We start from the raw sequence: 10,791 nt of genomic DNA on the forward strand, positions 1-10,791 counted from the left end.
ACAACAGCTCCCGTTTAAGGCGACTGATAAAACTGATCGTGTTTTACAGTTTGTCGAACAAAGTTCACGGATACAGCCAGATATTGAGCTTCCGCGACGTACGGAACCACAGTTTGAACCGCCATTGTTTCAGCCTGGTCAGCTCACTTCGTCGTTTTATCAACCTTTACCACCATTTAACACTCAACCATCTGTCCATACAGATAAATGCGACCATGGTCAATTGAGCAAATTCTTGTTGAAAAAGGACCTTTTGTTAAGCCGCTTATACAAATATGACGATCGACCAGAAACATTTCCAATATGGAAACAGAGCTTTCAGACAGTTCTTACAGAACTGGATGTAACACCGGTGGAAGAGTTAGATCTGTTGTTAAAATGGCTCGGAACGGAATCCAGACAGTACGCAGTCACCATTCGCGCGGCTAACATTCACGACCTCCCTCAAGGGGTAAAGAGAATATGGGAAAGGTTAGAAGAGCGTTATGGCACTCCGGAGCAGATTGAAAGCGCTGTGTCTAAGAAATTATCACAATTCCCAAATCTGACGAACAAAGATAACAAGAAACTGTATGAACTTGCCGATATAGCAGCAGAAATTGAGTCCCTGAAAGAGAATCCTAGATACTCGGCTTTACTGGCAGTATACGATTCATCGTCGGGAGTGAATAAGATCGTTATGAAGTTGCCACATAGTTTGAGCGAGAAGTGGGTTACTCGCGCCGCGAAGTATAAAGCCCAACACGAAGCCGTGTTCCCTCCATTCAAAGAGCTTGTGAAGTTCCTCAATGAAATAGCCCGTATCAAGAATGACCCTGGTTTAATGTTCGATCATATTGAAGCAACGCATAAAACGTTGCAACAGAAAGTATTTTCGAGAAAAACAGAGGTCAACGATCGTGTGCAGTCAACGCATGGACCGATTGAAGAACGCCCTCAAGAAAAGTGTCCAATACACAAGACTAGACATAGTTTGAGAGTATGTAATGCTTTCAAAGCAATGAACCAAGAGAATAAGAAACAGTTATTAAAAGAGAACAAGTTATGTTTCAGATGCCTGTCTCCTTCCCATATGTACAAAAACTGTAACACAAACGTGAAATGTGAAGAATGTGGAAGCGATAGGCACTGTACGGTGATGCACTTCACTTACAAGCCTAGAGAAAGTCGTGGCGGGGAGGAAACTAAGAAACATGTAGTTGCAAGCAAGTGCACTAGTGTCTGCGGGAATGCAGAATTCAAGGGGAAGTCATGCGCGAAATTGGTTCTCGTTAACGTTTATAAAAAGAATCGGCCTCAAAATCAAATTAAAGTTTATGCCATGATCGATGACCAGAGCAACAGGTCTCTAGCAGGACCAGAGCTGTTCGATTTGCTAGACCTAAATGCAACGATGACTGAATATACCCTTGGATCTTGTTCCGGCCAAACAGTCGTTAATGCACGAATAGCAGTGGGATGTGTGGTAGCAAGCCTTGACAATAACACGATGTTCGAGTTTCCCAGTTTATTAGAATGTCAAAACATACCAAACGTGAGGAGCGAAATCCCAACCCCCGAAGTGGCTATGTCACATTATTATCTCCGAGACGTTACAATTTCGCCTCTGGACAACAACGCGAAAATTAGTATATTGATTGGTAGGGATCTGTTAGAAGCCCACCATGTACTTGACCAGAAGATTGGCCCACGCGGTGCCCCATATGCGCAGAAGTTACCTCTCGGATGGGTTATTGTTGGCGAAGCATGTTTAGGCAACATCCATAGAAGTGATTATGTGAATGTGAAGAAAACATATCTGTTTAGTGATGGCAGAGAATATGTTCTTACGCCATGCCATAATGGTTTACACGTTTACCAATGTCCAGGCAAGTGTTCGCAGGCAGTACGCGAAGATGCCATTTTTAAGAGAACTCGGGATGACAACAAGCCAGGCTTTTCGAATGATGATAGGGAGTTTATGGCCATAATGGGAACAGAATTCAAGAAAAGACAGACCAAGGCTTCCAAACAACCGCATTGCTGCAGAACGGCGGGCGAAGACGTTGGACTACAACTTGAGAAAAGACGAGAACAAAAGAAAAATGTTCACCAATTTCATGGAAAAGGTCTTTGAAAACGGCCACGCTGAACTGGCTCCAACTTTACTGCCTGACCAAGAGTGTTGGTACTTACCTGTTTTTGGCGTAACGCATCCACAGAAGCCAGACCAAATAAGGTGCGTTTTCGACTCATCGGCAAAACATTGCGGAATTTCGCTCAACGATGTGCTGCTCACTGGTCCAGATTTCACTAACAGTCTTCTTGGTGTGCTTCTACGGTTTCGCAAAGAACCAGTTGCGATTACCGCCGATATTCAACAAATGTTTTACTGTTTCAACGTCAGAGAGGACCACAGGGATTATCTACGATTTCTCTGGTACGAAGACAACGATCCTAAGAAGGCTCTAACTGAATACAGGATGTGCGTACAAGTGTTCGGGAACAGCCCGTCCCCGGCTATCGCCACGTATGGGCTGAGAAAATCGGTGGAGTACAGTGACAGCGACGTTGTGCCATTCGTTACCAACAACTTCTATGTGGATGATGCCCTGACCTCGTTACAAAACCCAGCCGACGCTGTGAGTTTGCTTAAACGTACACAAAACGACCTACAGGCACATGGGCTATATCTGCACAAAATAGCTTCAAATTGTGATGAGGTTATGCTCGCTTTTCCGTCAGATGATTTAGCAAAGGGTCTCCTAGGAATCGACATAAAGAACGAAACTTTGCCTGTGCAAAGAAGTCTTGGTTTGCAGTGGGACCTGAACGATGATACATTAATATTTACAGTCTCGCCAGAAGAAACACGTTTCACCAGAAGGGGTGTATTGTCTTTGATCAATAGTATCTTTGATCCTGTTGGATTTCTAGCACCGGTGACTATCCAAGGGAGATTAATCATGAGAGACCTGACCTCCAGTACACAAGGTCGGGATGAACCATTACCTGATACAATGTCGACGACATGGAAATCTTGGGTGAACACTCTACCTGATCTGAAGGCAGTTCGTATATGTCGTACATACTCTGAGAAAGGCTTTACGCAACATCCGAGTAGTGTCCACATCTTCTCAGATGCTTCAGAACAAGCAATTGCTGCGGTGGCTTATTTACTCACTTTTGAATCCGACACCCCACAAATTGGGTTCCTATTGGGCAAGTCTAAGGTTGCACCCATTGCCGGACACACCATCCCCAGGTTGGAACTATGCGCTGCAGTCATGGCCGTAGAAATAGCACAAACTGTAGCAGAACACTTGGGAATTTCTATTGAGACATTTACATTTCACACAGACAGTAGGGTTGTCCTAGGGTACATCAACAACAACACGCGCAGATTTCATACTTATGTCAGCAATCGTGTAGAGCAAATACGGCGTTCAACCAAACCAGCACAGTGGCGATACGTTTGTACCAAACTGAACCCATCTGACTGCGCTACCCGTGGTCTTGCAGCATCAGACCTTATGAATAGTGCGTGGCTCCAAGGACCCACACATTTGACCAGTGAGAACAGTGTTGACAGCGAAACGTATCATCTTGTCGAACCAGAACACGACAAAGAGTTGAGAGTCGATGTCAATGTCTCTAAGTCAGCAATTAAAAGCCGTCTTGGTTCTGAACGCTTTTCGTGTTTCTCTGAGTGGAGGCGCCTAGTGCAAGCTATCGCATACCTTCAACACTTTGTGGAAAAGGACCAAGCAAAATCTCAACGGAAAGAGGTACCATCGTACCAAAAGGCCGAAAAGTTCATCATCAAAGTAGTCCAAGCCGAGAGCTATTTGAAGGAACTAGACTGCCTCAAGTTAGGAAAGCCAGTTTCCAAGCAAAGTCACATACTGCAACTAGACCCGTATCTAGACGAAGAGAGTAGGAGGTCGCTTGAGTCGGAGTAGTCTCTCTACTTGTGAGAAAAACCCAATAATCATACCAGGTGATCATCACATTTCAGTCTTACTAATACGCCATTATCACGAGAGCGTGCAACACCAGGGAAGACATTTCACTGCAGGTGCTGTCAGGAAGGCCGGATTCTGGATCACTGGGGGTAGTGGGCGAGTTTCATCGTTCATATTCAAGTGCGTCAAGTGCCGCAAGCTTCGGGGCAATCTGCAAACACAGAAGATGGCTGAACTACCTTCCTGCAGACTCAGTGAAGCACCACCATTTACTTACGTAGGTGTAGATACATTTGGCCCATGGCAGGTTTCTACCAGACGCACTAGAGGAGGACAGGCAAGCAGTAAGCGATGGGCAGTGCTTTTCACTTGTATGACTGTTCGTGCGATTCACATCGAAGTGGTCGAAGAGCTTTCGTCATCTGCATTCATCAACGCTTTGCGTCGCTTCGTTTCCATTCGTGGCAAGGTCAAGGAGTTCTACTCCGATAGAGGTACAAATTTCGTTGGGGCTGTCGACGAACTCAATATGAAGGCAATACAAGTAGAACAAGGAGATGTGAAAAGGTTCTTGTATGATAATGGTGTTGTATGGAAATTTAACACACCCCACCGCTCCCACATGGGCGGTGCCTGGGAGCGCATGATTGGTGTTGTTCGTCGCATATTGGATTCGATGCTAAGTGACGTCAAGAATCTGACTCATGACGTCATTGTGACACTAATGGCGGAAGCTTGTGCCATTGTTAATTCACGCCCATTGGTACCTGTCTCTAATGACTCTGACGTATCCGAAGTGTTATCTCCGTCTACGATACTTACCTCAAAGACCGGCACAGATGAACAACCCCTGGGTCAGATGGATGTCAAGGACATGCTACGTAGTCAGTGGAAACGAGTCAAACATCTTGCAGATACATTCTGGTGTCGTTGGCGGAAGGAGTATTTACAGACGTTACAGCCGAGGAGGAAGTGGAACCACGATGAAGATAATATTCGTGTTGGTGACATTGTTTTGCTGAGAGACAAATCGGTCAGTCGTATTTTCTGGCCTATCGCTCGTGTTAACAAAGTGTTCCCTAGTTCAGATGAGAAAGTTCGTAAAGTAGAAGTATTGGTCTACAAAGATGACAAACTAGTGAGCTATGTTCGACCAATTGTTGAGATGGTATTACTTGTTAATGCCGAGTGATTAAGTTCAACTTGTATGAACACTGCCATTTATGTGACTTTTCAAATAGATATGGATTTTATGTGTTGTATTTTGATTAAGGTTCATATTTGACATCCTAAAAGTATTTTCCTATACTGAATCAATGTAAATAAGATTTCAGTGTGTTTTTAATTGCAAATGCGTACAGTGGTTTACATACTTTATACTAAATCCAGATTGTTAGGAATCACCTTGTACACATAAGACTAAGTACACCTTAGGTCAGGTTTTATGTACTTGTATATGAGGTTGATTATCATTTTTTAGCATTTAGTAACTTGTCAGTTTTATGTCAAACTCTATGTAACTGTATGTTTATGCTCATTATACAGTATTACACTTAAAGTCTCTAGTCGATGTGTGTGTGTTACAAAAGAGTTGTGTTTGTTTGATTTAAGTTGTACCCTCATATATTATTAATGGGTGATATTAGTTAAATACCAGACGGGGAGTGTTCTGAACCCCTCTCGATCTTCACAGTTTATAGAAGAAAAGTAATAGTGCTGTGTAACCTTTGAAAATGGTATGAATTTATTCACTCAACTTGTACTTACTTTAATGGGAGAAATTTTCCCGCAATCTCAATTTTAGTCAATTCATGCCCCCTCACAGTGTAAGTTTCTATATTTTATTGATTGTATGTCTTACTTGCATGATTTTTCACTTCTGTGATTAATGGTTAAGGCTGTATGAGGAGTTCCGCTCTAAAATTTTGTATAAACTTTCGTACCTATGTTACTTCGTACCAATTTAATTTCACCTCTTGTAAAGTGTACTGTACAATTAGTCCAAACACCAATTAGCATTCAAATATCATTGTTAATTTCTCAATCTAAAAGCTTTAGGCATTGCTGTAAACGTGTTTGTATATGTAATTCATTGAATGTGTGTCATTTCTGTCATTTTCTTTAACAATGTCTGTTTGTATATTTTTCAGTCTTTTACCGTTTGATTCATCAATAAAGGGTTACACTATCTGCACTCTTGAGTAATACGTGCCCCCGGTACCGCTATAAAATAGAGCTGGCAGAATATATATATACAATTAACGTTTCTTTCTCTTAAAATGCTTACTGCTTGTGTTTTCGGTTAGTATGTAATATGAACTAAGAATAATACTTTGTTTATTCACATATCGTGCATGAACCGGACGGTGAAAGGGGGCTTAAATGTGCTAAGGAAAAGAAATTTCGTATCTTTTTTATGTTAATGCTTCGCCTAACACCTCTTTTACAAGTATTTTTGTTGTTTTTAGAACAGCCGCCATTGAATTTCCATGTCCATGTTGTGTTAGGCTTTAATATTTGATCTTTTATACATACATAACGCTAAAATTGTCCTCATAATTGTATTTTCCCTGAATAAGCCCAGTAGCATTTAATGAATCAAATATCCTGTTGAACGGCAAAAGGCCCAAGACCAAAAAGTTCATACAAGATAAACTGAACTTCAAGACAGCATCAAGACATCATAAAAAATGAAACTTTAACAATATTGACATGGTTATATGCAGGGGTAACCACAAAAAGCGTAATAGTGGTAAACCTCACACTTGTTCCAACATTGACCAAGTGTTTAAAATATACGGGCACTAAACAAGACGTCCTAAACACGTGTTGTTAAATGTGAACTTAGAAACCATATGCTGTTTTACTTCTACATTGCAAGGACAGTATAATTGTAGTCAACATTCCTGTATGTTGGATCGGTGGTCTGTCTTTGTATCTCTTCATATCTCCTTCCGGTTTCACGCTGATCTAACTGTATTTCCTTAGTTCGTTCTGAAATGATAATAACAGCGCATCTTATAGATTTCAGTAGAAGTATATAGTCCATTATCACATGCTTGTTAGTATTTGAGGCAGAATTTAAACACTTTGTTTCTTATAAAACAACAAGGTGTGTCATGATATTCTTTGTGAAAATTAAATTGATATTAACTAAAATATTTAAACAATACATTGACATTTTATAAAATAAACAGTTTCTGTAAACCAGTATAATTGTAGATACCATTTGATCTTGACATACGTCTGTTCCACAGGTAGCTTCCGGGGAGAGTACAAATACGTACAATGCCCAAAACTCCCATTGATGCTGCGAGTGCAATATTTATGGATGTCATAGAACAATCATCACCGTATTTCCGTGGCATGTATACATAGCATTTTGCTCCTTCAAAGCTCGATTTACATGTCTTACAGTTTCCGTCATTTCTACAAGGACCATCACACCCAGGAGGACAACTCATGCTACAAGCACTTTTTATATCGTAAAATGAGTCCTTGCAAGAAAAACATAAGGTGCCATTCCATTGGTTGCACGTAGCACAGTTTAAAGGACACAGATATTTGCATCTTGCGCCATATATTGTGCCAACACAGCCTGCATGGCAAATATCGTTGAGGTTCGAACCTAATCCACATCCACCCGTTCCTCCTTCACAGCAAGCTACTGTCCACCTCTTTCTGTATTGTCACAATCACTTAAAGGAAAAAAGATTGAAAGCTCGCAATTGTTGTTTTTTTTAAATAGCATGTAATTTATTTAGTTGATGTTGACGTTTTATATATGTTTGTAATCGTCAAAGATGTAAAGCGACATGGTATATTACTGAAAAATATGGGTAGAATGTCATGTTTGATTTGTTTGTTTTATATCATTTTAAAACAGATTTTCATTCAGTTTCTCCGCTACCGAATTGGAAATTATATATTAGAAATGCCAAAGTGTTCTATTCATTTGAAGAATATATGGGTATGAGACGGATAGTGAAAATATAGCCCATGCTGTGTCAGTGTGCAGAAAACATCAAATTAAAGGAAGCGTGAATCAAATTTGTGATAAAATTAAAACCAACTAGGCTCAATTAATTGATATAAATGTGTAGAATAACGCCGCACCGTTCACTGCATTTATGACATCGACGTATGCTCGTATTTTTTACGTTGAATCCCGCTGTCAAACAAAGTGCGGTTATAAACAAACTGTTTATAACCAACGATGTAACTGTCCACTGCTTAATAACTATGTTCATATTCGACTCGGTAGCTACATTCTGTTACTTTCCTCGGACAAACACTGCATACAGCATATGTACTTTAAGCAAATGCTTTAAGCCGTAAATCAAATTGGCGTTGAGTTTTATAATAACTTAATCATAATTTTGGAGTTTTTTTTAATTGGCTTTGATGTGATTTTTATAGAACTAAAATCGATTTTTGTGCCTTTTGACGCCTAGCGGCTTCCCGTATCAAATGATTGCGACACTGTAAATGATACAATAGTTTTGCACCTTGGCTAGTTAAAGCTATATATTTTTTAAAACTGTATAACACTTGTGACAGGAAATAATTGTTTTAAGATAGGGGTATAGTAACGCATCATCGATTGACTTGTTATATCAATAATATAACGTGTGTCATAATAAAATATAACCTACCTGCAAAACATGATTGAGCGAGGCAAAGAAGAGCAAATATTCGAAACATCATCCTGTTTAAACAGCTTTTTCTGTAACGGAAATAATATCCAAAGTGTTAATATTCATTTACATTTTTTCATCATGTATTATATTATTTAAAAAAATCCTTGCAACAAATGAGTGAATATATATATGAAACATTTATTTGTAATGTAACATAGTAAAAAATATAAAAATAAATGAACAAATATTACCAACAACGTAATATTTCCAATCATTTAGCGGCATTGACTATGATTTATGCAAGATGGCAACTTATAACATATAAAATTGATTTGTTGTTATTTATCTGTACCAAACTCAATTGACTCTCCAAAAGGTTAGCTCGTGTAAGAAGTATGGGATTGTTTTTAGTTTATTAATATTAGATGGATATAAGCAACAGTCATAATTCTTACCTTTCTTACTTTAGATAATCCAATATATATTTATCGATATTCCAGGTATAGAATCAATGTGTCTGTTTACGAAGACTGTAAAACGTTTAAGGTTTGAACTATTTTATCCACCAATATATAAATAAATCTAGACTGAAAAATAACCTTTCAATGTGTTCATTAATTTACCCACTGTGTATAATACTTATACTCTTAACACTGTTATCAAGCGGGAGCCGATGTATTAAATTGTCCTTTTGTGTATTTGTCCGCGAAACCAATTGTCTTAACAGTTTTGTGGAAAGTATTGCTGTGTTAATTGCACATTCTCGTGAAGAAAGAAACGCAAATAATACAATTTCACTTGCCATAAATGCAAGTAAATACAAACCATCAACATCATTTAAATTGGTCATAATAGGAAAATATACTTATTAAATAAAGGCATATAAAAAAATAAAATCATAAAGCATACATTTTAAATGCATACAATAATTGCCACAATATCGATATGGCGATGTTATTGTGAGTTATTGGCCTTGTCTGTTACCTATCAGTAATGACTAATGACACCCCGCTGCGATAGATTCCTATCGGGTGGTCATTATTTGGAACCATGCTGTCACTGAATGCTAAAATACGATGTGTTTTGGACCCCAATGGTGTTTGGGTTTAAAACGGGATGGTCCTGTGTACCCGAAAATAAATCATGTATATACTCGTAGGGAACAAGTAAGAGTACGTAGTGTATTAAAGAAACATCGGAGTCTAAATAAATATTTCTTAATGCAATGCAGTTAAAAGGTACATTGCAAGTGAATGTTTACTATACTTATTGTATAGTTCATACCATCAAATCGGGAATAGATTTTATGATAAGCGTTCGTTCTCATTTGTGCTGAAACGAAGGGGATGAAAGTTAGGGGAAAAGTTGAAAGCGAATATGGAATTTAAATTGGCTCATCAAAATCTCAACACCTTGAGGCATAAGGACGTGATAAGTTATAATTGACGTGTTTGGTTAAAATGTATAAATCTGCAAAACCTAATGAAAGTGCTTGTTGAAAGATCAAAGTTAGAACCATGAAAGGAGTGTTTGCAGTAAAATTAGCACTTTGATTAGTTGGCTTGAGTACAGACTATGATTCGTCGGATTGCCAGTTTATTTTAAGGTATGTTCGTTCCAATTCTTTTTTGCATTTATGTTCTGTTCACTCTTGTTATATATGTACTTTATTCTTTGACGATAGTTGCTGTTTATCAATTTCACATTATTTCTGTATAAACAATGGCATTTCCCTTCGAAATCGCGTGCATTTGTTCGATACTTCTGTCCTGCCAGTGGGCGCAATAATACTAATGGGCGCAATAATACTAATGGGCGGGGCATATTTACTACGGAATTAATTTTTCAATAAAATCGCAATAAATTTATTGGCAACTGCCACTCAACCGATACACATTCCCTGCAATGTGTTTTTTTACATTGAATAATCATTGTACTACTCAGAAATAATGCTAGAAATGAACCTTAATATACCATTAACCTAATATATAAAAGTATTCTTATTTAAGGGAAACCATAATGTCTGACGAATAGAGTGCGGGAGGTCCCTAATGCAAAGCAACCCCGTGTCTTCGTGATTATTTTAACTTGGAAGACGGCCGTGGATTTTGAGACGTGGTATTCAATCCTGCAAAACTTCACCGTGTCTGTATGAGTGATTGGATTTTTTTAAAAGATGAACTGGAATAGGGTCCCCTTCCGCTAAC

At 38.9% G+C, this 10,791-nt stretch overlaps 1 protein-coding gene across 1 annotated transcript; it reads left to right on the forward strand.

The window, feature by feature from the left end:
* Nucleotides 1-2,363: 2,363 nt before the first annotated feature.
* LOC128204981 (uncharacterized) lies at nt 2,364-5,136 on the forward strand. Its single transcript, XM_052906376.1, has 2 exons — nt 2,364-3,915; nt 3,998-5,136. Exons 1-2 carry the CDS (start codon nt 2,364-2,366, stop codon nt 5,134-5,136), a joined length of 2,691 nt encoding a protein of 896 aa, XP_052762336.1.
* The last annotated feature ends 5,655 nt before the right edge of the window (nt 5,137-10,791 follow it).

Source organism: Mya arenaria, chromosome 10 (assembly GCF_026914265.1).
Source record: "Mya arenaria isolate MELC-2E11 chromosome 10, ASM2691426v1".
NCBI lineage: Eukaryota > Metazoa > Mollusca > Bivalvia > Myida > Myidae > Mya > Mya arenaria.

Bases quoted from the DNA above. Each gene is read 5' to 3' on its own strand.
- LOC128204981 (XM_052906376.1), top strand. From the start codon at position 2,364: ATGTTTTACTGTTTCAACGTCAGAGAGGACCACAGGGATTATCTACGA. The intron at 3,916-3,997 runs GTAGGAGGTCGC...ATCACATTTCAG, and splicing joins CCCGTATCTAGACGAAGAGA to TCTTACTAATACGCCATTAT.